Source organism: Triturus cristatus, chromosome 9, assembly GCF_964204655.1.
Source record: "Triturus cristatus chromosome 9, aTriCri1.1, whole genome shotgun sequence".
In the NCBI taxonomy this organism is placed as follows: Eukaryota; Metazoa; Chordata; class Amphibia; order Caudata; family Salamandridae; genus Triturus; species Triturus cristatus.
In genome coordinates this window covers 1224018005-1224044561 of record NC_140592.1, presented here as the reverse complement: position 1 = coordinate 1224044561, position 26557 = coordinate 1224018005, and the positions used below count along the sequence as shown (strand labels likewise).

At 44.7% G+C, this 26557-nt stretch overlaps 1 protein-coding gene across 1 annotated transcript; it reads right to left on the bottom strand.

Moving 5' to 3' along the window:
* Positions 1–21126: 21126 nt before the first annotated feature.
* Positions 21127–24215, bottom strand: LOC146799666 (zinc finger MYM-type protein 1-like). Its single transcript, XM_085627305.1, has 2 exons — positions 23959–24215; positions 21127–23513 (listed from the first exon to the last, which is right to left on the bottom strand). The coding sequence occupies exon 2, from the start codon at positions 23472–23474 to the stop codon at positions 21360–21362; it is 2115 nt and encodes a 704-aa protein (XP_085483431.1). The 5' UTR covers positions 23475–23513; positions 23959–24215; the 3' UTR covers positions 21127–21359.
* Positions 24216–26557: the final 2342 nt, after the last annotated feature.

The window sequence follows — 26557 nt, the reverse complement described above, 5'->3', positions numbered from 1 at the left end:
GGAAAGGACAGAAGCGCCAGGTAGCCCGAGGAAACAAGCGGACGTCAAGATGAGTGCGCAGGCATCAGCTTTAACGACGCCGGTTCTGTTCCTCCCAAGGCCAGGAGAACCCCAAATGAAATGGGAAGACTGGAGGGAGTACTTCAAGAATTACCTAGAAGCGCTGGAAGATGAGAACGAGGAGGCGTTCTCCAGCGCCAGAAGGAAGAGGATATTCTTGCACAACCTGGGACCAGAAGGCATACGGGTATTCCAAAACCTAACACCGGTCGCCAGGCAGGCGGCGGACACCGACGTGTTCAAACACGCCCTGGAAGATTTGGACAACCACTATCGTCCTGCAGTTTGTACCTCCATCGACCGCTACAACTTCCAGCAGAGGAAGCAAGAAGCGGGGGAAACAATAGACTATTATGTGGCTGCACTGAGGAAACTTGCGATAACATGCAAATACGGAGTTCTATAAGACGAAGTCATCAAGGACCAAATCGTGATGCATACGACAAGCAAATCAGTGCAAGATAAATTGTGGGCGAGTGGTGACGCGACGCTGAAAGACGTGATCGCCATAGTGAAGAGGGCAGAGCTGACCAAGCGCTGCGCAGAAGCAGCAAAGAGAGATCAAGCCCCAAGACTCACGATAAACAAGGTAGACGACGCGGACCAGAATGGAAGAGGAAAACCGGCGCCTGGAGACTACAGAGGATCATACAAGGCGAAAGGAAAACTGGGACAGCCGTGGAAGCCAGACAAAGGAGAAATGGCGAGATGCTACAGATGCGGGAGCCCGACCCACGCGGCACATGACAAACGGTGCCCCGCCTTCAGAGCCAAATGCGCATTTTGAGGCCTGGTTGGCCACTACGAGAAGGTGTGCAGAAGGAAAGGGAAACAACGCGCGGTGAAATTCGTGGCGCAGGACATAGGTGAAGAAGAAGACGGCCAGGAGGAAGACGATGAAGTCCTGTGCGTGGAAGACCAGGTACTGGGCATCGAGGGAAAAAGAACACGCAAGCCCCAGTGCGACATGCTCATCGGAGGTGTAGGAATCACCATAGTGGCGGATTTGGGGTCCCCTTACACGATTGTCCAAAGATCGGTATGGAACGAGAGGTTCGAACCCACACTGGGCCCACGCCTGGATCCGCCCGACATACGCCCAGTCACCTACACAGGGGAGCCCATCCCGATGGTAGGATTCAGGAGACTGCCATTCCAGTTCAAAGAACGCAGCGCCCACTGTAAACTATATGTCGCGGAGAAGGGACCATCAGTCCTCGGGTGGCTGGACCAAGGAGAGTTGGGGATACAGCTGAACCCAGGAGGGGACATCCAAGTGCTGGTTGACAGCAGCGAAATGGCGGAGCGGACACCCGAAAGTGTTCGGCGGCAAGATTGGTAAACTTGAGAAGTTTACCCACAAGATTGTCCTCAAGGAGAATGCCAGCCCGGTGGCGCACAGAGTAAGGAACATACCGATCGCAGTGAGAGAGGCAGTACAACAGGAACTACACCGACTGGAAGACGGGGGAATCATCGAACCGATCGACAGCGCGGAGTGGTTGGCGCCACTGGTGGTGGCCATGAAACCGTCAGGCAAGGTGCGCTTATGTGTGGACCACCGTGAATTAAACAAATGCATCGTGGTAGAAAAATTCTCCTTGCCGCGCATAGAGGAAATGTTGGCCCGCACGAAAGGTGTGAAATGGTTCTCCACCATCGACCTGCAATCGGCATACCACCAGGTGGTGCTGCATCCCGCAAGCAAGAAACTGACGTCATTCATAACGCCGTTTGGATGCTATCAATTCTGTTGCAAGCCCTTCGGACTAGCGTCTGCAGCAGCAGTGTTCCAAAAGCTGATGGCCCGCCTATTCAAGGGTATAGAGGGAGTACAATACTTCCAGGAGGATATCCTAGTAATGGGGAAAGAGCTAGAAGACCATGACGAGAAGTTGGAAGTGGTGTTAAAGATCTTGGAGGAACACGGACTGACGGCGGAGTGGGCGAAGTGTCATTTCGGAATGACATCGGTCACATACCTGGGGCATGAGATAGGAGAACATGGGATAACACCGAAGAAAGGGAAAGTGAAGGCCATCTGTGATGCGCCCCCGCCCACTTCCAAGGAAGACGTAAGGTCCTTTCTGGGAATGGCGGAATACTACAGCAAGTTTGTCCACCATTTCGCCACGAAAACACACAACATGAGACAACTCACGAGGGACAAGACGGTGTTTGCATGGACAGAAGAGGAGCAAGAAGAATTTGACACAGTGAAACGCGAAATCAGCCAGGCGATCCCGCTGCACGGGTACGACCCCCGGGGAAGATCTATACTGATGACGGACGCAAGCGAAAAAGGGCTAGGAGCGGTGCTCATGCAGGAAAGGCCAGAAGGTGGAACGGAGACGATCAGCTTCGCCTCCAGAACATTGACGTCTTCCAAACAAAAGTTCAGCGTAATCGAAAAAGAGATGCTAGCCGTGGTCTGGGCCATGGCAAAGTACCGCCAGTTCTTGTGGGGCACACGTTTTCAAATGAAGACAGACCACAAACCCCTAGTGAAGGTTTTGACGTCCTGCGGCCATGCTAGCGCCACATCCCGGATTGCAAAAATGACGCTGAAACTCCTGGAGTACAGATACGACGTGGAGTACATCCCGGGCTCGAGGAACAAGATAGCGGATTACCTCAGCAGGGCGTCAGCAATGGAAAGGGCCACCGGCGGCACAGAGGAAGAAGACGAGATGGTAGACCTGATGGACGACCCGGAAAAGACCATCAGTAAACAGGAGTGGACAGACGCGTATGCAGCGGACGGTGATCTGGGCGACATCAAGGAGTACATTATACAAGGGTGGCCGGAGAGGAGACGACAGAAGCCCAAGGTCCGGCAGTTCTATGAGGTTCGAGAGGAGCTGTCGGTGGGGAACGACGGAGTGTTCGTGTACAGAGGGAACAGAGTGGTACCACCGGAGAATATAATACCGGACCTGCTATCCATATTACACGAAGGACACCTGGGAATTGTGAAGACGAAGGCCAGGACCAAACAAACGTATTGGTGGCCGGGGATGGACATGCAAATAGAAAGGCATGTGAGAGACTGCGCGCAGTGCCAAGGAGCGGACAAAATACTAAAGCCAATGAGGCCGGCACTAGGGAAATTCGCGATTCCCAGCAACCCATGGGAAGAGGTGGCAGTGGACATCTTAGGACCCATACTGGATGATCAGGGAATACCGAAATACCTATGCGTATTGGTGGACAAATACTCGAAGTGGCCAGAGGTACACACCCATGAGGTCATGGACACAGACACAATCTTGCGCTTCCTCAAGGAGGTGCTCCTCAGGGAAGGCATCTCCAGAACGATAATCAGTGACAATGGTCCCCAATTCACCTCGGACAAATGGTCCAAATTTGCTGAAAGGAACGGCATAATACTCAGGCACACATCGATTTATCACCCAGCCAGCAACGGACAAGTAGAGAGGTTCAATAGGGTACTCATGCGCTCTATACAGGCCGCCATCACGAGGGGCAAAGACTGGGAAAAGGAAGTACAAAGCACCATCTGGGCATACCGCATCACCCCCACTGGCACGGGGTACAGCCTCTTCCAAATCCTACGAGGAAGGCAACCATTCACCAGAGACAATGTTGCTTGGCAAGAGAAGACAATCACCAGTAAGTGGTCTCCAGCGGTTTGAGGAAATATGAATTTTGTGATCAGTTATGTCCCCTATCGTAGACCCCAACGGCTCCATGTGCATGCTATAAGTACATGTATGTTCCCTCCAGTTCCAGTTATGAAGACGCAAATACATGTGCGTCCACCGTCAACATGTCCTCTTTCAGATCCGCCATGAATGGGTCAGATATTCCATTCCTAAGTATGAAAGGCCACCGACTTTATGTGGTTCACTTTCCACATTTTACAGATTCAGGCGAGTAGGCCCTGAATTCTGCCATCAAGCCTTTTCCTGCCTTCTGCCTCTGAAAGCTCCAGTCCGAGCCCGCATCTGTATCCATGAACTTTGTCCTACTCCCTGCGCGGCTAACGGTGCCTGATCCAGCCTGTTGCCTGCCAAAAACTGTATTTCACCTTCAAGATTATCTGCTCCGCTCCTCATCCGATGCATTCCTGTCTAGTAGTTTAGGTAAACATTCTTCCAGCTACAGTGCAAAGGGCCAGGCCTCACTGTCCTCATGCAAGTAATTCATAGCCCCTGTTACCATGGAAGATTCCTGCCCCCTCGCATCTCATGTAGACACTTAGACGCTTGTACACGCACTAACAGTCAGTATAGAATAGACTCCGTCCGAGAGACCTTTCCTTTTGGATAATACAGTTCTTTAAACATAAGATATTAGATATGATTTGGGATTAGGTTGACATGACCCCTCAGACTTCTGTCTCCACATGTAGAGCTAAATGTCAAGTCCCCTTCACCCTCTAGTTGCACGTCAATCACACGTCATGCGGCTGCGCGCGCATCTCTGCCAAATATTTCTGCTGACATTGCAGGATTCTCTTATGGATCCACCCACTTGTGACATCATGTTTAATGACGTTTTTAGTTACGCCTATGTATACGCCTTTTTTCATTACGTATGTGTGTCATTATCTGTATTATCAGTTGTTACGCCTCTTGCATCTGTCTTAATGTAAACCTTTTCATATAAATATCATTACTTGTCAATAATGTATTGCCTTCCCTTCCTGAACCTTCGTGGTGATGGAATTTGAAGCCTGCAGTTCGAACTGTAATTGCTTTGTAGAGGAATAAAGCCTTTTAGAACCTCTAATACCACGGATTCTGCCTCTTATATTTACTGAGTTATTCTTACTAGACTTTACCGCATAAAAAATAGTACCGGTAATGAAATATTTACCACATAAATTGGCGCCCGAATAGGGACACTTTCTCATCTCACGCGCCGGAGGTGCGTTGCAGGCCCGGTCTCCTGCCACAGCTGAACGGACAAAAACGCGTACCTGCAGGATTTCCTGTATCTCCCTCCGGCCAAGCGGGGGCGACTGAGGCTGCGATCAACACCCAGACGAGGCGGTGAGAAGTGCGAAGTATCCCGACCAGAGCCTAGCTGAGAGAGCAAGATCCGAGGTATACAGAGGCCCACCAGGTTCCGAAGTTCCGAGTCCAGTCGAGTCGAGTCCAGTCCGGTCCAGTTTCAGTTCAGTTCCGAGGCCTTCCGTTCCGCGCTACCCGGTGAGTACCATTGCCGGGGAGGCATTTAAACGTGCACATAGGTTGTGCCGGTCAAGACGGGTTTGGGTACACAAATCCGGTCTGCACTGTTTCAGCAGTGTATCTGTACTGTTTAGCAGTATATCTAGTATGTCTTGCATATAATTAAGTATTATCTAGTGTTAGTATTATGTCAGTAACTAGTTTTCTATTAGTTATCATCGTTCGTTAAAACTGTTAAATGTTAAATGTTTTAATACGTTCTACATATTGTGGTGTGAATGATTGTTCATTATTGTGTTTATTGTATTAAGAGTGTTCAAGTAATAAGGTCTAAAAATGCGGCTCTTTTCAAAATTAAGACAGATCAAAACCAGAAAAGGGGTACTCGAAGAAGCTGTTCCCATTCCACCTAGGGACACTCCAGGGTACTTTATGTATCATAAGCATGGCCTAGATGCCGTACTATTTCTTGATTTATGGGTGGACTACACCAAGGATTTACCAGAGAGTCAGAGATGGCCCGCAGCGGGGACCTGGGATGCAGATTGCATCATGAGAGTAGAAGAAGAATTATGGAAAAAGAAAGCCAGACAGTCCCAGAAAGATGCCATTGAATTATGGCGTAAAGAATCATATAGACGTACAGAAAAAGCGCTCAGACAGGAAGAGAAAGGTAGGGAGAATTCAAATAAAGCCCGAGAAAATCTATTAATTGAGGAAGGTACCCGAGTAAAATCAGAACAAGTAGATAGACAAAGAAATACCCTTATGAATGGTATGTATCCTCTTTTGGCCGAAGGGTTACCTCAGGCCACCCCGGAAATAGCGAAAAACTTGACACCCCCATTACTCCCGATAAAAGCACATCCTAAAACAGCAAAAGACGTTTTCCTTTCCTCCTATTTAGATGACGTAGCTCCCGAGTATGCTAATACCATACCACACACACCGCTTGCTGATGGTGTTCAACGTCAAGATCATCCGTCTGTATCCCCGCAACAACTAGCTCCGCAACAGGCAGCTCCACAACAGACCGTAGCACCACCACAAGCGCAGCCTATTGCTGCCACACAAGCAACCACGCAACAGATGTACCAGTATGCACAAAATGACTATCCCGATTATCAGCGATACACATGAAATAGCCTAGAGAGGGAAGTTGGCTTACCCCTTATCGAGGTTCCTGTAGATCAAGAGGGACCTTATGTACATAGTGAACTATTAGGGGAAGACAGAAAGTTTTTACTTGATACAGGGGCAAGCAGAACAACTATACGACGCAGTGAAGTTCCAGGGGCACCCCTCTCAGGCTCACAGAATATTTCCCTTGGATTCTCAGGAAAGCCTATCATTAATGAAGTAACGCAACCCCTTCCACTTACGGTTGGTCCATTGACACGAACTACAGATTTATTGCTTACTAAATCATGTCCAGAAAACTTGTTAGGTATAAAAACATTGAAAGCTCTAGGAGCTATAATATGTTGTTCTCCGGAAGGAGTACGACTATTTTTACGTGACTTCAAAGGTCACTACGTGTCCAGAGACATGGATCACCGGCTGCAGAATTTACCTACACATTTATGGGCACAAGGCCCCACTGATGTTGGTTGCATGAATATTACACCATATCGAGTCACACTAAAAACAGGAGTAGTACTACCACGAATGCGACAATACAAGTTACCACCAGATGCTGTTGTGGCTTTGCTGCAAATCATTGACGAGCTCATTGCACAAGGAGTGGTTGTAGAAACCGACTCCAATGTATGTAATTCCCCGATAATTCCGATTCTTAAAAGAACGGATCCAAAAGCATCACCAGTATATCGATTAGTTATTGATCTGCGCGAATTAAATAAATGTATTGTACCACAATACCCTGTGGTTCCAGATATCTCTTCATTACTAACAGCTATTGACTCAGAAGCAACGTTCTTCACTGTAATTGATCTCAAGAATGCTTTCTTTAGCGTCCCAATAGATCCGGAAAGTCAATATTTGTTCGGATTCAGTTTAAATGGACGAAGTTTTAAATTCACACGCGCACCTCAAGGATTTACAGAAAGCCCCAGCATCTATAGCCAAGCACTGAAACGAGAACTTGACAGTATCCACATGCCAGTTAACACTGCCTTGCTTCAATATGTCGATGATCTGCTGATCACCGCCCGAAGCGAACCTGAATGTGAAACAGCGTCACTGACGGTTTTAAAATTTCTGGCCGATAAGGGGCACAAGGTGTCCCCTTCTAAGCTGCAATTCTGTGTCCAGCAAGTTGTTTACCTTGGGCACTCGCTGTCCAAGGAGGGAAGACAGCTTACACCTGATCGCATCCAGTTAATTGCTAACATGTCACCACCCAAGACACAAAAGGAGGTGCGGGCTTTTATAGGTCTCACTTCATACTGTAGGCAGTGGATCCCTCAATATGCATTTCTAGCAAAACCACTCATCCAGTTAACAACACAGGAGGCAGCCACATCGACTGTCCTCCCTTGGACTCAAGAACATACACATGCCTTTGAAAGCTTAAAGAAAGCTTTATGCCAAGCACCTGTTTTAGCAACACCATGTTATAGTAAACAGTTTACACTCTTTGTTACAGAACGCGACGGTACTGCCTTGTCAGTACTCACTCAGGAACAAGCAGGATCACACAAACCATGTGCTTATTTCTCTAGTACGTTAGATCCAGTAGCTCAGGCTCTTCCTGCGTGCCTGAAATCAGTGGCAGCAACAGCTTTAGCAATCAGACAAAGCGATGCCATAGTGTTAGGACATCAATTAACAGTACAAGTACCACATGCAGTAGAGGTTCTCTTGAACCGCACACAAACACAACACTTGACTATAGCGAGACGCACCGGTTATGAATTAACATTGTTTCAGCCACATATAGAAATCAGACGTTGTAATACGTTAAATCCTGCCACACTTTTGCCAGTAAATGGAACAGATCCATTAGCACATGATTGTATTGAAGTCATTACTATCACGACAAAACCCAGACAAGACTTGACAGATATCCCTTTATCAGATCCAGACCTGACATTGTATGTAGATGGTTCATGTATGAGAACAAGTACAGGAGAGTTAGTGGCCGCTTACGCAGTCACAACAGACACTGAAGTCATTGAAACAAATTGTATTAACACTTTGTCAGCTCAAGCAGCAGAGCTCATCGCTCTGACACAAGCCTGTATTCAAGCCAAAAATAAGAGTCAACATATACACAGATTCACGTTATGCATTCGGAGTCGTCCATGACTTCGGCGTACTGTGGCTAGAGAGAGGTTATTTAACTTCTCACGGTGCCCACATCCAACACGGACCCCTCATTCAAGCTCTATTAGACGCGATTCATCTACCTACTGCAATATCGATCATGAAATGCAAAGCTCATACAAAAGTTACCGATATCATTTCTCAGGGTAATGACCTAGCTGACAGAACAGCTAAACAGACTGCTCAGAATCAGACTCATACAACTGACGCGACAAAGACAATAGTTCCGACACCAACACATTGCATGACAGTTAAGGATCCCGCCCTTGATGTAATTGACATACAGACACATGCTACACCAGAAGAAATAAAGAAATGGACTGAATTAGGAGGGATCCAAACGGATCAAGGATGGATGACGAAGGAAAAATCTATATGGTTTCTTCCCGACTCCATGGTTCAAGTCATCATTAACACAATACATAGTCCAGCGCACCTAGGAGAAAAAGCTATGCTAGACAGCATTCAACACATTTGGTTCAACAAACATCTGCGAGCAGCAGCCAAACAGAAAGTACGTACCTGTATGATATGTTGTCAGTTTAATCCAGGTAAAAGCATCCCCGTAGAGCAGGGTGGATTTCAACCTCCCGATCATGCTTTTGAAGTCCTCCAGATGGATTATATCCAGATGGAACGATGTCGAGGATTCAAATATGTTCTCGTCGTAGTAGTCTGTGCTCTTTCCCGTTGGACAGAAGCCTACCCGGTTTCAGATTACACTGCCCCGACTACTGCCAAACAGCTAGTTCGAGAATTCTTCCCACGATTCGGTTTACCACGTGTTGTATACTCAGATAACGGCCAGCCATTCTCATCCGAACTAATGAAACACGTTTCACTTCTGTTAGGTTACCAATGGAAATTCCACTGTGTCCGACATCCCGAGGCTGCAGGTCTCGTGGAACGTCATAATCAAACTCTGAAAATCAGATTGTCCAAAATATGTAGAGAAAAAGGTGTCGATTGGATAGTAGCCTTACCAGTTGCGCTCTTTTACATGAGAATGGTAGCACATTCTCGAACAGGGCTATCCCCGTACGAGGTGATCTTCGGTAGACCACCAAATATGTGGGGGACGCCTATACCTCGCAAAATCACTGATGTTGACTGTAATATGCTGACAGATTACCTGGCTTCCTTGATGTCTGCACTACAATCTTGTCGTTCACAGGTAGCTGCTGCTTTTCCCGATAACACTGAGGTGAAGCCCCATGACGTGGTTCCAGGTGATCTGGTTCTGGTGCGGAATTTCGACCGGAAGACCCAACTGGAGCCTAGGTGGAAATCGCCTAAACTCGTTCTGCTAACAACAAGGACAGCCGTGAAGATTGAGGGACGTAAAGGGTGGTTGCACTCGAGTCATATCAAGAAATTTTATGGACTACCGTCCGATGTGAACACTCAGCCCTGCATTCCCTCACAGACAGACTCAAAGCTTCCCTTGGTTGAACAAACAAAAACCGAACTTTATAAACTGAAGCTAAGGTCTAGCAAGTCAGACAATTTGATTGTTTAAGTCCTCTCCAAGGTGAATCGGTTGAATTTGTCTCTGACATGTATCCTCTAGACCGGAATAGAGAAAGAAATCGACAGATGCAGCTTAAAAAGCATGCGTATTGTAAATCACTTCGTAGTCATTACACAGTAACATTATTAATTTTGTTTTTTCTAAGTCTTCTGATCATCATAATTAGTGTATTGCTTCATATGTATTACCCTATTTCTAAGCGTGCTTACAATGTTACTGCTGAACATTCTTTTAGCGAATTACCTCCGCATGAGTTGTCCTATAGATTTGCGCTGCGCAACAACACATTCATTAGTATGTTACATCACTCCCATCAGACCAGCAATGCTACAAATTGTTGGATATGTGGCCGACTCCCTCCCTATCAGAACTATAAGGGAGATTTGCCCCTCTTTCCGTACCCATTCACTCATAATGGCTCCTGTGGAGCATGGTTTAGTTTGATCAATTCTCTAGATTCAAATTCAGTAGTTTATCAAGACAACTGGGTATGGGGAAACCTGAACCTAGTTTTGCTTAAAGTCTGCTACCCTAACAAGGAGGGACTTCCCAAAAGAACAGGAACTGATCTAGAAAATGAAGTATATGGATTAGGTAATTTTACACTTAACCTCCTGATTCTGAATGTTGAATCCGAAGCTACGCCAATCTTGCCCGCTATGTCAGTATTCCCAGTTAAAGGGGAATTATGTGTAAGAAAGAATGGTTCCATACACATGGGCCATAGTAAATGCACCACTGTAATAAAATTCAGTGATCAAGGCAAGTCTACGTTTAGAGCTTCCCGTCATTCCTACTTCATATGTGGCCAGACCGCATATATACGTCTACCTCTAGATTGGGATGGTACCTGTTACATAGCATTCTGTGGTAAATAAAAATTCCTTTACCGGGACTGAATTTGATACAGAAACATTATAAAATAGCTCAGTAAAATGAGAGGCAGAATCCGTGATGTTAGAGTTTCGGAATGGGCTTTATTCCAATAATCGATTATAATCGGATGCTTCAAGTTCCATCACCACGGGGGTTCAGGAAGTGAAGTACATACTTTATTGACAAGAAGTAACTTTTATAGTACATACATTATAATGAAGTGAATACAGTAGGCGTAACAATTGATAAGGACATTGACGTTTGGTCTGCGTAACCGAAAATGGGTGTAATAATGAGTAAAAAGGAACATGATTGGTTATGATGTAATACATAGGTGGATCTATAAGATAATACTTGGCATTGATGCGCGCGCAGCAGTATGACGTGTAATTGACGTGTAACTAGGGGGTGACGGGGACTTGACATTTAGCTCTATATGTGGAGACGAGAAGTCTGGGGGGTCAAGTCAACCTAATCCCAAATCATATCTAACATCCTATGTTTAAAGAACTATGTTATCCATAAAAGAGGGACTCTCGGACAGAATCTATTCTATACTGACTGTGCGTGCGTGTACAAGCGTCTAAGTGTCTACACTGAATGCGAGGGGGTAGGAATATTCCATGGTAACAGGGCTATGAATTACTTGCATGAGGACAGAGAAGATGGGCCTTTTTGCTTGGTAACTGGAAGAATGTTTACTTAAACTACTAGGCAGGAATGCATCGGCTGAGGGGGAGGCAGATAATTCGAAGGTGAAATACAGTTCTTGGCAGAGAGTAAGCTGATGTCAGGCTTCGTGAGCCGCGCAGAGAATGAGACAAAGTTCATGGTCACAGATGCAGGCTCGGGCTGGAGCTTTCAGAGGCAGAAGGCAAGAGGAGTTTTGATGACAGAATCAGGGCCTACTTGCCTGGACTGAAAAGTGGCATAAGTGAACCATATAAAGCCGGTGGCCTTTCATATTTAGGAATGGAATATCCGGCCTATTCATGGCGGATCTGTCAAAGGACATGTTGACGGTGGACGCACATGTGTTTGCGTCTTCATAACTGGAACTGGAGGGAATATACATGTACTTGTGACATGCACATGGAACCGTTGGGGTCCAAGATAGGGGACATAACTGACCAGAAAAATCCATATTTCCACATTCCCTCCTTGTCCCCTACTTGCCCTTCAAGAGATATCAATCTTCATCAATCCATTGATCTGTTCATATAGCATCATTTGTTCTTCTTTCTTCTTCCGGGATCTTGAATGAAAATCTTGATGTGGAATGCACGATGTGGCACACAGACCACAAATCGCTGGTCCACATTGTAGACATAGACAGCAACTGAATAGTATGAGAAGGCCAATACCTAGGAAGGATAAAACTCTCCATCCCCAGGCTGATACCGCATTCCAAAACCAACTGGACCAAGTCCAAGTGCCTGGGTTCTGGTGTATCTGGCTTACAATCTTATGAAGGCGAGTGATGGCTTTATATACAGATGGCGAATTTTCTGGTATGAATACGCAGCAGCTTGATCCGATGACCCTACAAGCTCCGCCCCTATCAGCCAGGATGACGTCAAGGACAAGACGATTTTGAAGCACAACAATCCGCATAGCAGACTGCTCTTCCGTTAAATTGCCTAAGGCGGAAATAGTCTCATTCACTACTGCTTCAAGGGTTCTAGTTAATCTACGTATCAGCTTACTATTAGTAACAGTACCTATATAGGGAAAGATGCCTTTATTAAAATCTACATACTTGTCCCATGCCGTCTCAGTGTAATCGACAATGGGGAGATCTCTCCGTTCTCTGTTGTGTACTAAATGAATATTTCTGTAATAATCAGGAGGAGCTAGGAAAACAGGTGGCAAAAGGAATGCAATGTAGCAGGTACCATCCCAATCTAGAGGTAGACGCATATATGCAGTCTGACCACATATAAAGTAGGAGTGGCGAGAAGCTCTAAATGAAGATTTTCCTTGATCACTGAATTCTACCATAGTAGTGCATTTACTATGGCCCATATGTATGGAACCAACCTTTCTTACACATAATTCACCCCTCGCTGGGAATACTGACATGGTGGGTAAGACTAGTTCAATTTCAGATACGACATTTAGAATCATGAGATTAGGTGTAAAATTACCTAATCCATATACTTCATTTTCTAGATCAGTTCCTGTTCTTTTGGGGCGACCCTCTTTGTCAGGGTAACAGACCTTGAGTAAAGCTAGGTTCAGATTTCCCCATACCCAATGATCTTGGTAAACTGCTGTGTCTGAGTCTATGGAATTAATTAAGCTAAACCATGCTCCACAGGAGCCATTATGTGTAAATGGATGTGGAAAGAAAGGCAGGACTCCTTCATAATTCTGATAGGGAGGGAGTCGGCCACACACCCAACAATTGGTGGCATTACTAGTCTGATGGGAATGATGTAACATACTAATGAAAGTGTTATTGCGCAGCGCAAGTCTATAAGACAATTCATGCGGAGGTAAGTCACTAAAAGAATGTTCAGCAGCAACATTATAAACATGTCTAGAAATAGGGTAATATATGTGCAACAACATACTTGTAATAATTATTAAAAGACTCAATAAAAACAAAATTAATAATGTCACTATGCAGTGGCTACGCAGTGATTTACAATACGCCTGTCGTTTCAACATTTTTCGGGTATTTTCTCTACTTAGGTCCAAGGGATACATGTCAGAGACAATTCAACCGCTTCACCTTGGAGAGGACTTAAACAATCAAATTGCTCGACTGGTTGGGCCTAAGCTTTAGTTTGTAATTTTCAGATTTGTTAGGTTCAACAAAAGGGAGTTTTGTATCAGTCTGTGAGGGAGTGCAGGGCACAATGTCTATATCCGAAGATAGTCCATGAAATTTCTTGATGTGGCTTGAATGAATCCAGCCCTTGCGGCCCTCGATCTTCACGGCTGTTCTTGTGGTCAACAGGACCAACTTGGGTGCTTTCCACCTGGGCTCCAGCTGAGTCTTTCGGTCGAAATTCCTCACAAAGACAAGATTACCCGGAACAACGTCATGGGGTTTCACCTCAGTGTTGTCGGGAAAGGCTGCAGCTACCTGTGAACGAGAAGATTGTAGTGCAGACATCAAGGAAGCCAAGTAATCTGTCAGCATATTACAGTCAATATCAGTTATTTTGCGTGGTATAGGCGTCCCCCACATATTCGGTGGTCTACCGAAGATCACCTCATACGGGGATAGCCCTGTTCGAGAGTGTGCTACCATTCTCATGTAAAAGAGTGCAACTGGTAACGCTACTACCCAGTCGACCCCTTTCTCTCTGCATATTTTGGACATTCTAATTTTCAGTGTCTGATTATGTCTTTCTACGAGACCTGCTGCCTCGGGATGTCGGACACAGTGGAATTTCCACTGATATCCTAACAGAAGTGAAACGTGTTTCATTAATTCAGATGAGAACGGCTGGCCGTTATCTGAGTAAACAGCACGTGGTAAACCGTATCGTGGGAAGAATTCTCGAACCAACTGTTTGGCAGTAGTCGGGGCAGTGTAATCTGAAACCGGGTATGCCTCCGTCCAACGGGACAGAGCGCAGACAACTACGAGAACATATTTGAATCCTCTGCATCGTTCCATCTGGATATAATCCATCTGGAGTACTTCAAAAGGATGATTAGGGGTATGAAATCCACCCTGTTCTACGGGAACGCTTTTTCCTGGGTTGAACTGACAACAGATCATACAGGTACGGACCTTTTGTTTTGCTGCTGCTCGTAAATGTTTATTGAACCAAAGGTGTTGAATGCTGTCTAGCATAGCTTTTTCTCCTAGGTGTGCTGGACTATGTATAGTGTTAATTATAACTTGGACCATTGAATCAGGAAGGAACCATACAGACTTTTCCTTCATCATCCATCCTTGGTCCGTTTGGATCCCTCCTAATTCAGTCCATTTCTTTATTTCGTCTGGTGTAGCATGTGTCTGTATGTCAATTACGGCAAGAGTAGGATCTTTAACTGTCATACAATGTGTCGGTGTCGGGACTATTGTCTTTGTCATATCGGGGGTTTGAGTTTGAGCAATCAGTTTAGCTGTTCTGTCGGCTAGATCATTGCCTTGGGAAATGATATCAGTAACCTTCGTATGAGCCTTACATTTCATAATTGATATTTCAGTGGGTAGATGTATTGCGTCTAATAATGCATGAATGAGGGGTCCGTGCTGAATGTGGGCACCGTGGGAAGTTAAATAACCTCTCTCTCGCCACAGCACGCCGAAGTCATGTACAACTCCGAATGCATAACGTGAGTCAGTGTATATGTTGACTTTTTTATTCATGGCTTGAATACAGGCTTGTGTCAGAGCGATAAGTTCTGCGGCTTGAGCTGACAAAGTAGTTATACGATTAGTTTCAATGACCTCAGTATCTGTTGTGACTGCGTAGGCGGCTACTAACTCTCCTGTACTTGTTCTCATGCATGAACCATCTACATACAAGGTCAGGTCTGGATCTGACAATGGGACATCAGTTAAGTCTTGTCTGGGTTTTGTTGTTATTGTAATAACTTCAATACAGTCATGGGCTAGTGGGTCTGTTCCGACTACTGGTAAAAGTGTGGCAGGATTCAATGTGTTACAGCGTCTGATTTCTATATGTGGCTGAAACAATGTAAGCTCGTATCCTGTAAGTCGCGCTACAGTCAAGTGTTGTGTTTGCGTTCTATTTACAAGAACCTCTACTGCATGTGGTACTTGAACTGTCAATGGATGTCCTAACACTATGGCATCGCTTTGTCTGATTGCTAAAGCTGTTGCTGCTACTGATTTTAGGCATGCAGGCAAAGCCTGAGCTACGGGATCTAATGTACTAGAAAAATAAGCACATGGTTTGTGTGCTCCTGCTTGTTCCTGTGTGAGTACTGACAAGGCCGTACCTTCGCGTTCTGTAACAAAGAGTGTAAACTGTTTTCTGTAACATGGCGTTGCTAAAACGGGTGCTTGACATAAAGCTTTCTTTAAGCTTTCAAAAGCTTGTGTGTGTTCCTGAGTCCAAGGGAGAACAGTCGGTGTGGCTGCCTCCTGTGTTGTCAACTGAATGAGTGGTTTTGCTAGAAATGCATACTGAGGGATCCACTGTCTACAATATGAAGTGAGGCCTATGAAAGCCCGCACCTCCTTCTGTGTCTTGGGTATTGACATGTTAGCAATTAACTGAATGCGGTCGGGTGTAAGCTGCCTTCCCTCCTTGGACAGCGAGTGACCAAGATAAATAACTCGCTGGACACAGAATTGCAGCTTAGAAGGGGACACCTTGTGCCCCTTTTCGGCTAGAAATTGTAAAACTGTCAGTGATGCTTTCTCACATTCGGGTTCGCTTCTAGCGGTGATCAGCAGATCATCGACATATTGAAGCAGGGCAGTGTTAACCGGCATGTGGATACTGTCAAGTTCTCGTTTCAGTGCTTGGCTATAGATGCTGGGGCTTTCTGTAAATCCTTGAGGTGCGCGGGTGAATTTAAAGCTACGCCCATTTAAACTAAATCCGAACAAATATTGGCTTTCCGGATCTATTGGGACGCTGAAAAAGGCATTTTTGAGATCAATTACAGTAAACAATGTTGCTTCGGAATCAATAGCTGTCAATAATGACGAGATATCTGGGACCACAGGAAATTGTGGCACAATACATTTGTTTAACTCGCGCAGATCAATAACCAATCGATATACTGGCGGAGCTGTAGGATCTGTTCGTTTAAGAATCGGAATTATCGGTGAATTACATACATTGGAGTCTGTTTCTACGACTACTCCTTGGGCAATAAGCTCGTCAATGATTTGTAGTAAAGCCGTTACAGCATCTGGTGGTAACTTGTATTGTCGCATTCGTGGTAGCACCACTCCTGCCTTTAGTGTGACTCGATATGGTGTAATATTCATGCAACCAACATCAGTAGGGCCTTGTGCCCATAGATGTGTAGGTAAAGTCTGCAGTCGGGGATCCATGTCTCTAGATACATAGTGACCTTTAAAATCACGTAAAAACAACCTTACTCCTTCCGGAGAACAACATATTATGGCTCCTAGGGCTTTCAACGTTTTTATTCCTAACAAGTTTTCTGGACATGATTTAGTAAGCAATAAATCTGTAGTTCGGGTCAGAGGTCCTATCGTAAGTGGAAGAGGCTGTGACACTTCATTAACAATAGGTTTTCCTGAAAAACCAAGGGAAATATTCTGTGAGCCTGAGAGGGGTGCCCCTGGGACTTCACTTCGTTTTATAGTTGTTCGACTTGCCCCTGTATCGAGTAAAAATTTTCTATCTTGACCTAATAATTCACTATGTACATAAGGTCCTTCTTGATCTACAGGAATCTCGATAAGGGGTAAGTCAACTTCCCTCTCTAGGCTAGTTCATGCGCAACGTTGATACTCCGGATATTCATACTGTGCAGTCTGATACATTTGTCGTGTTGTTGTCTGTGTGGCAGCAACAGGCAACGGTGGTGCAGCTGGCACAAACTGTATTGGCTGTTGTGCGGCTGGCATGGCCTGGGCATGCTGCGTAGCTCCTTGTTCATTCTGATCTTGTCTTAGTGGCCGTGATCTTTCTTGTGTTTTACCTATGGCGATATTATGTTTTAGCACTGGACAATCGTGTACGTAATGACCTGGCTTTTTACAATAATTGCATGTCCCTTTTACAGGTCCTGCTGAATCGGAATGTGTCATACCCTTTTTATGTCCTTCAGCTGGAACTGTCTGGGAAACTAGCATTTTCATTTTCGTGTCTTTCATGCGTCTGTGTTCATGTTCTTGTTCCTCTTTAATTCTATTGTGGTGGTACTGTAACATTTGTAACATTTGTGTTGGAGTGTTACCTTGCCAGGTACTCTCGAATTTTAATACTCTATTCTTTACTGGGGGCAGGGCATTTTCCACTAATTTTGTTACAAACAGATGCGGGTATGATTCGCTACTTGCTTTTATGCCACTATTTATACCAAAACATTTCTCGAATCGGGCATAGTAATCGCTAGTGTCTTCATCTTGCTTCTGTTTACAGGCTGAAATTGTACCCCAATCTTCCTTTTTCGTAGTTAATAAACGTGGCAGTACCTGTACTAGTAGACCTGGTAGTGCTTTAGTTTTGTCCCCAAGCCCCGAACCTGGACCTCGGGCCCTTTCTTCTGCTTCTAATGCTGACCATTCTATCTTTTGATCACCTACCTCCCACTCTTTTTCCTTGAGTTTCTCATAAATGCCAGCAGGCATCAACACCTTTAATATTGTCATGATGTCGGGGTAGGTATACTCTCCCATGAGTAACATGTCTTTAATTTCTCGGTGAAAACCCGCTGGGTCCTTGTCATGACTGGGTACTACTTTCTTCATTTCTAACAATTCTATTTTCGATATAGGCGTATATACAAATACACGTTTAAACTGATTGTCCTCGCCTTTTATTGGGTGTACTTCTCGTAAGGGATTCTGTCTATCCAGGTGATACGTCGTTCTTTCCTTGACAGGCAATGAGACATGCTCTGAGCATACAAAAAGAATATACTGCTTTCTAGATACTAGAATTTCTTTAATTAATTTGGTACCTGGACCTCTCCATTTATTCATAAGCAATTCAGTCAATATGTCAGGTAAGGGACCAGGGTCCGAATGCTGACTCTGATATAGTATAATGAGTTGTTGAATCATATAAATCCCAGCTAACCTCTGCTCATCTGGGGTGAGATTCAAAAATGTGCGTACTACTGTCTCATCACTATATTTTCCGGGACTGTCCACCCAATGAACAGCTGCCCTCGCTAAATCTTGTTCATCCATAGAATCGAGAAAATGATAACCCCTTCGTTCTCGGAGTAGTTTGTCGGCGGTTTGGAACGAATGCTCGTTAGACCTTATGTTAATTATAGGTATTTGGAAATTCCTGTCATTATCTGGACATATTGGACGTATTGGGTCAGTATGACATCTAGTTTGATTCCTATTACAAGATCTTCCTCTACCTACATAGGCTATGGTGTCTGACTGTCCGGCGGGCAGTCCTGACCCTTCTTCCTCGCTTTGCTCGAACTCGTCTGTCTCTAATCTCTCCTCGTGTAGGCGTTCTATTTCTTTACGGATCTTTCGGCACATGGCTATTATACAATTTTGCTTATCGTGTCTCCCTTCTGATATATTCTGGCTCCATTTTGTAAGAATTTTCATTGCTTCCGGATCTACCCCCGGTCGGTCTTGATTTCTGATCACACAGTTTATGAGGAAACGCAACAGTTCCCCCTGTATCTCTACTTTCTGGTATTCCATAGCTCTGTTAATACATTCTGGATCTCGCCCTGTTTGAACAAAATGATATATTTTATCTAGATGCGCAGTCATTCCTGGTAGCTTCGCTAAATACCCTGCGGCTCGTCTGATACGTAATGATGCCAGGATCATTTCGTCCTCTTTACCGAGCACCGGGTCATATCTACAATCTATAAGAAGTTCCTTAAGCGTACGATCACTTACGAATTTGGGTGTACGTGAATGCGCTGACTCTTGGAAAATAAGTTTATTTATTCTAGGTGGCGTAGAAAAAATATTGGTAGCACCTCCCGTGGCCCCGTCTGGGGCGTCGGGTGTGAAAGGATTCGTCGAACGTGACACAGCAACTATAGGTGTGGACTCAGCTATAGAAGTACTTGTAGGAACAGATGCAGAAACAGATGTGCTTGCCGGAACTTGTGACTCGATTTGTTGCTGCAGGGATACGGGTGCTGGATCTTGGCGTTGGACCTCCCTGGTATGCGGTCTACGTGGGGCGGAATTAGCATACTCGGGAGCTGCGTCATCTAAATATGAGGAAAGAAAAACATCTTCTGCGGTTCTAGGATGCCCCTTAGGATGTACCTTGATTGGGAATAATGGGGGTGGCAAGTCTTTCGGTATCTCTGGAGTAGCCTTAGGCAATCCTTCGGCCAGAAGGGGATACATACCATTCATAAGGGCATTTCTTTGTCTGTCTACTTGTTCTGATTTCACTCGGATACCTTCCTCAATTAATAGATTCTCTCGAACTTTATTGGAATTCTCTTTACTCTTCTCTTCCTGTCTACGTGCTTTTTCTGTTCGTCTATGTGATTCTTTACGCCATAATTCAACGGCGTCTTTCTGTGACTGTCTGACTTTTCTTTTCCATAACTCTTCCTCGACTTTCATGATGCACTCTGCATCCCAGGTCCCCGCTGTGGGCCACCTCTGACTTTCTGGTAATCCCTTGGTATAGTCTACCCATAAATCAAGAAATAATATAGCGTCTAAGCCATGTTTGTGATACATAAAGTGCCCTGGAGTGTCCCTAGGAGGAATAGGGACGGCTTCTTCGAGAACCCCTTTTCTGGTAGTGATCTGTCTTAATTTCGAAAAGAGCGGCATATTGAGAACTGACCTTATACTTGATTTTGACCTGATACTTGAATTTGAACAGACTTAATACAATAAACACGATAATGAACAGTCATTCATACCACGATATACAGAACATACTTAAACACTTTAAACATTTTAACATTAAACCTTTAACTGAAACAACAATGATGATCGTCTGCATAACTAATCACCAAGCTTAATTCTCGACGATAACTAGACAATAACTAGATACTTCGGAATACTTGATATACTGCTAAACAGTACAGATACACTGCTAAAACAGTGCAGACCGGATTTGTGTACCCAAACCCGTCTTGACCGGCACAACCTATGTGCACGTCAGAAATGCCTCCCCAGCAATGGTACTCACCGGGTAGCTTCGGAAACGGAAGGCCTCAGTAACTTGAACTTGAACCGGACTGGACTCGACTCAACTCGACTCGTCGGACACTGGGCTTGACTTCGGACTGGTGGGTCTCTGTATACCTCGGATCTTGCTCTCTCAGCTAGGCTCTGGTCGGGATACTTCGCACTTCTCACCGCCTCGTCTGGGTGTTGATCGCAGTCTCAGTCGCCCCCGCTTGACCGGAGGGAGATACAGGAAATCCTGCTGGTACGCGTTATTGTCCGTCCAGCAGGGGCGGCTGGTGACATTTTAAAGTGGTGGGGCGTAAAATGATTGGTATACTTCACCGTAGCGAGCGAGCGTAGCGAGCGAGCCCGAACCCCTATAAGGAGGGTTCGGGGGGGTTCTCCCCCCGAGAAAATTTTGAAAAAAGAGAAGAGAAATGGTGCATTTTCAAGCAAATTTGAGAAAGCAGGAAGGTTAATAAAGCAATTGTGAAAGTGCAGTTATAACATTAATAAAGAGATGTCATATAACATAGGTAGCTGCTTATTCAGTGTATAACCACAGAGCTTCATAACAGACTTCGAGATACAATGCATTTCTGAGTACCTCACTCACAGATGTTTTTTATTTAACAAACTAAACTGGTTGCAAAGTAGCAGCATTCAACATTGTTTACTTTTTGTAAATGAAATCAGCCCGTCTCTCTCTAAGAGCAGCAAACTTTTCAATAACTTTAGTGTTAAAGTCCGGGATTTTCTGAACTAGCTTGCTCTCTACAGAGAGCATTGCCAAAGCATTGAGTCTTTCCTCAAGCATGGTGTTTCTCAGGAATGTCTTAATCCTCTTTAAGGCTGAAAAACATCGTTCTGCCTCGACTGTTGTCATAGGAGTGGTTATGACAATTTTAAGTAAAGCCACTGTCTCTCCAAGTGACTTTTCCATGTTAAGTTTATGGATTAAAGCCAGCAAAGACAAGGCACTTGTGGCCTTCCGATACACAGGCATTCCGTACAGTACAGTCAACTCAGTTCTCAGCTCTTCTTTATTGAGCATAGGATAAGCTCCCACAGCCTCATTCAGAGCACGCTCCGGGAAGGATTCATCATATTTGGCAAACTGTTGACTTTGCAATAATGTGGCACTCACCAAATGTTTAGTGAAAGAAAAACGCTCTCGTGCCTGCACAATTACAATGTCACAGATCTCCTTTGCAATTCGGACCATAGTGGTGATGTTTTTCCTGTGGTTTGTGAAAAAATATTTCTCTGGCAGTTTGCTCTCTAAATTGTCAACCCCATCTCTCACTTTGCTTATGCTTTGTACAAACATAGTAGTATATGCTTGCACTTTGACAGTATCTATCTCTCGTGCTTGTAACTGATTGTATAACAGGTCGACAGCTAGCATTATATCATGAAATAAATACAGTAAGAACTGAAACTCTCTGTCTTGTAGTGTTCTACCAAAGCCATGGGCTTCAATCTGACTTTTGTAATCAAACTCATCATTGGCTTCTATGGCTTCAAAACATTTCAGAAGGTCCTCTCTATGTTCATAGATTAGGTTGACTGTACGGATGTTAAAGTTCCAACGAGTTGAGGATCCCCTTGGAACGCTTTTGTCTACAATGTCATGAAGTGCTTCTGTTCTTTTGGGGGAACGCGAGAAGAATGCTGCCATGCCTCCTATATCCTGAAAGAAAATCCGTGTCTCGGTGATCTTTGATACTGCCTGTTGCATAATAAGATTAAGTTGGTGAGCGTAACAGTGCACATAATGAGCATTAGGGTACACATCTCGAATTCTCTTTTGTACTCCACTAAGGCTTCCACTCATTACGGACGCACCATCATAGCTTTGCGCAATAAGTTTTTTTTTTTGAGGCAGCTCTGGAAAAATTAAGCTCAGTTGACGCAGTATAGCTGCAGTAATGGTTTCTGCACTAGAGTCTCTTAAATGTGTGAAACCATAGAACCTCTCCACAACTTGTCTGTCATTGTCAATGTATCGAAACACTAATACGGACTGTGTTTTAGTGGCCACATCAGTGGTGTCATCAGCCTGAATAGCCACAAAGTCTGTGTTTTGCAATTCTTGCACAATATGGCTTCTCATAATTTCGAGCATACAGTCAAGAAGTTCATTTTGTATTGTTTTAGAGGTGCCCTTAAAGACTGTAGCACGTGCTAAATGTGCTTCCATATCCTTGTCTATGCTTGCTATTAAATCCACAAGGCCTTTGAATATTCCAGGATTTGGGGAACCTTCCGATTCATCATGGCCTCGCAATGCCAGTTCAAAAGCACCACAGAAACGAATGCAATCAATTATTTTGGATAGAATCTGTCTGTTCCTATCAACTGTTTCATTGTGTTTCTGTATTGCTTTGCGGTATGCATCACTTATCTGCTGCTCAATCGGAGCATCTTCCCCCAACATTCCCAGTCTAGTCAGGTTTTCCATATGCTTTCTTGTGCGTGAATGCTTCTTTATTTTTTCAGACAAATGCTTCAAGTCTGTTACTCCTTGATTTGTCCAAGAAAACTCACCACCAAACAGCAAGCAGGGGAAGCAGAACAGAGAATTTCTTAAAGGGCACCCTGTAAGCCAATCAGCTTTTGTGTACCAGGCGTTTGAGAATGTACGTGTGGACATTTTTCCTCTGTCCTGGGAAGTTTGCTGTAGTTTTAGGTCAGGCCGATGAGGTCCCAATTGCTTTAAATCTATTTTCTCTTGAAGTGGCCGTGCCTGGAATGACCTTGTAATCAGCTCTTGTACTGTATTCATGATGACGATGCTGGCCTTACCAATATATATTAAAGAAACCTGCCAATAATCAAAGTACAACATATAAGGTGCGGTGCAATAATATAAAATTGCAGTATAAATACATATATCTTGTGCAGTATCGCAATAAATCTCCAACAGCTCCCCTTTGCACAACATGACTGCTAAAAATACAGCCTTACTGCCTGCTGCCTCTGTGTGCCATAGTGGTTGCTGAAGGCACTGAAACAGACACTGCTTGAGGGCCTTGAACAAGGCAAGGGATAGTTAGTGCTGTAGCCCTGTGATTTGGCCAATAACGGTTGTTAACAGCAGTGCTGTTAACAACCGTTATTGGCCAAATCACAGGGCTAAGGCTGTTAGTAAATTCCATCTACTGAGGGTACAATGTTCAGAATGTGTGCCTACCCCAACCACCATGTACAGTGACCACACACATAGCTCTAACTCCAATCTAAAAAAAAAATAGCATCAGTTTCCTTACCTTTAACTCTGGTGTTTGCTGGGTCGTAGCCGGGGTGAAAGAGCAGCAAAGGAGGTCTTGTTCTTCGCCGGAAATATGACCAAAAATTTGGTAAGGGTTGTCAAGCTTTAGAAGGTGCTGAAAATAAAAATAACGTGCTGTAACTAGACAAGCATTGCTTTTAAAATACAAGTAATCCCAATGAATTTTACCAGCGTCAGTTCTTCAAGTTAACATAAAATAACTACAGTGTTCTTAAAATATTTATTTTGTTTGATGTTCGGGGAAACCAGACTTTTTTTTAGTCTGCTACGTTAAAATTATCCATTGGAACCTGCTTACATTTAAATGTAATAATGATATGATCTTTAGCTTTCAGTATCTTTATGGAATACAATAGATCACAATTTTAAATTCAAATTATCCTTTAATCAATACATTAAGAAGTGCAACACTGGTAGTAGTCCAACGTGAAAAAATAGCGTGAAACTGCGTCTCGTCGTGAATCTGCAAGGAGCTTGACCCACCCGGACAGAGCGTGCGAGTAGTTCAGTCAGTGTGCATGGGCATAGTGTGAAAAGCTTGGCGTGCATGCTGCACCGAAGGGTAATTCTGCCCGGTACTGGTGCAGATCTTCAAGCATTTATTTCAAGAGCTCCCCTTGAGAACTGTCTCTAAAATCTGTAAATCTACCGGATTTTGCTTCAAAACAGCGTTTTGCTCCTTTATTTTATTTCGGGTTGTGCAGCTATAAACTATAAATCCTAGTTGGGGTGATAAATTGCACACCCAGCTGAAACCCACCTCATCGCTCGGTTGTGTACATGGACAGAGAAAGTGCGCATACAACCATTCTTCGTACACACACATTGTTTTTGCTCCTAGCTCACAAGCGCCCAACATACGCCCTATCGGTTTATCACATAATTGTGGGACATATGCATTTCTATTTTCTATCCTGTTTTTTTGGAGTTAAGCTTTGCTGGAGCATGAATTGCTGCTTACTTAGACAGTTAGGACTAGGACACCTTTAAATGTTTGACTTAGAACGTGCAGGGTGGGTTTAAGTTTTCCCATGAAAAGACGCACATTGTGTGTCCATGCTAGAGAGGTGTCAATGGCCTTTCTCCAGAAGATTCACCTCCTTGGGGAGAATGTGGATCCCCTTAACTTTCTGATACATCCCGGTGCGTACAATATCAATCCCCGAGCAAAGCGAAAACAAAGGGAGTCACGATTCTATTTTGTAGTCGAGGAGCTGCTTTGTTCTCCTTTTCATAATACAGCTGCTGGTTGTATGTCATTACAGCGCGTTGCTTAGCACACGTTATTACAACGCAGGCGCGCAACACCCATTGGACTCACAGGGCTTCAGCCAGCCCCCCCCCCCCGTCGCGTGTGGAAGCCCGGGCTGAGACAGCATCCCGGCGCACACACAGCCGCACCCGAGCACTTCACAGGTCTTTAAAAACCATTTGCATGTTAATGAGGCCTCGCTGTTGTTTCACCCCTTCTAAGAGCCCCTGCAGCTCCACTCTGCCTATTGCTTAAAAGATTCAGCCCCCCCCCCGAAATTTGGCTCTAGTTGCGACTCTGCAACGCACATAATACCACGCATACAATTACAACATTTCCAAGAAGATTCCACATTCTAGGATGGTGAAAGCAGGGAGGTCACTCATTGTTCGGGGTCAGCTGGAGGGAATGGTTACGCTTGCCAATGTCTATGGGTAACCAGATCATAAAGCAAAATTCTATGCCACACTATTAGTATATCAGACAGTTATGAGATTCATAAGTACGTTTAGCACCATTTTAACTAACTGTGCTTGATGCGTTTTTAACTAACTGTGCTTGATGCGTTTTTTTACTAAACAGCCTTTTACCAATTTGAGAGGCAAAGCCTCTTTCGAACTTTTTTTCAATTCATGATTGGGAATAAAAGCCCATTGCTGGTGGAAATGGCCTGGGGAGGCGGAAAAGATTGGGCGGTAAAAGAAGAAGCCAGTGGAAAAGCAGAGTCCAGTGTCATAATTTCATGAGTAGGGTTGCAATGAACGAAGCTCCATGAAATCATTCAGAAGACAGACGGCAAGGAGCACGTTTGATCTGTGTGGAAAAGAGTGTGTGCCACTCTGCGTGTGAAGATGGCGCAGCCCAAGGTAACGCCTTCCACCTGTATCCACAGGCATGCTCACACCAAGGACGCTGTCGCCATTTCATTATTTTTAAAAACACTACACAAACACCCGATCATGTGGGTCGCTGTCTCCATAGCCATGGAGGACAGACTACCGTCCCCATCGTCTTTAATACATTTTTAAAACAAGGCATGAGTTAGGCGTGGAGGAATGGCGTGAGTGAGGAGTTTGATTGATGCACGTTAACAGCGCGGGGTCGGGGAGCTCGCAGTCAGACAGTGTGATTGGACTTCTCAACTTTGCTACCCTTAGGTGCCCGCGTTAAAAGGGTACTCTTGGTGCTTAATTGTAGGCTCAATATGGAGGCTAAGTTCCAGGACACCGGTGATTATTGACGTTCATTATAATAATTTGAGCCGACCCTGACTGCCCACGTTCCAACACAGCTCTTCTCCAGAGTGCTTTGCTCCATTGTCGTC

Excerpts from the sequence above, each read along its gene's own strand:
- LOC146799666 (XM_085627305.1), bottom strand. The coding sequence starts at position 23,474 with ATGAATACAGTACAAGAGCTGATTACAAGGTCATTCCAGGCACGGCCA.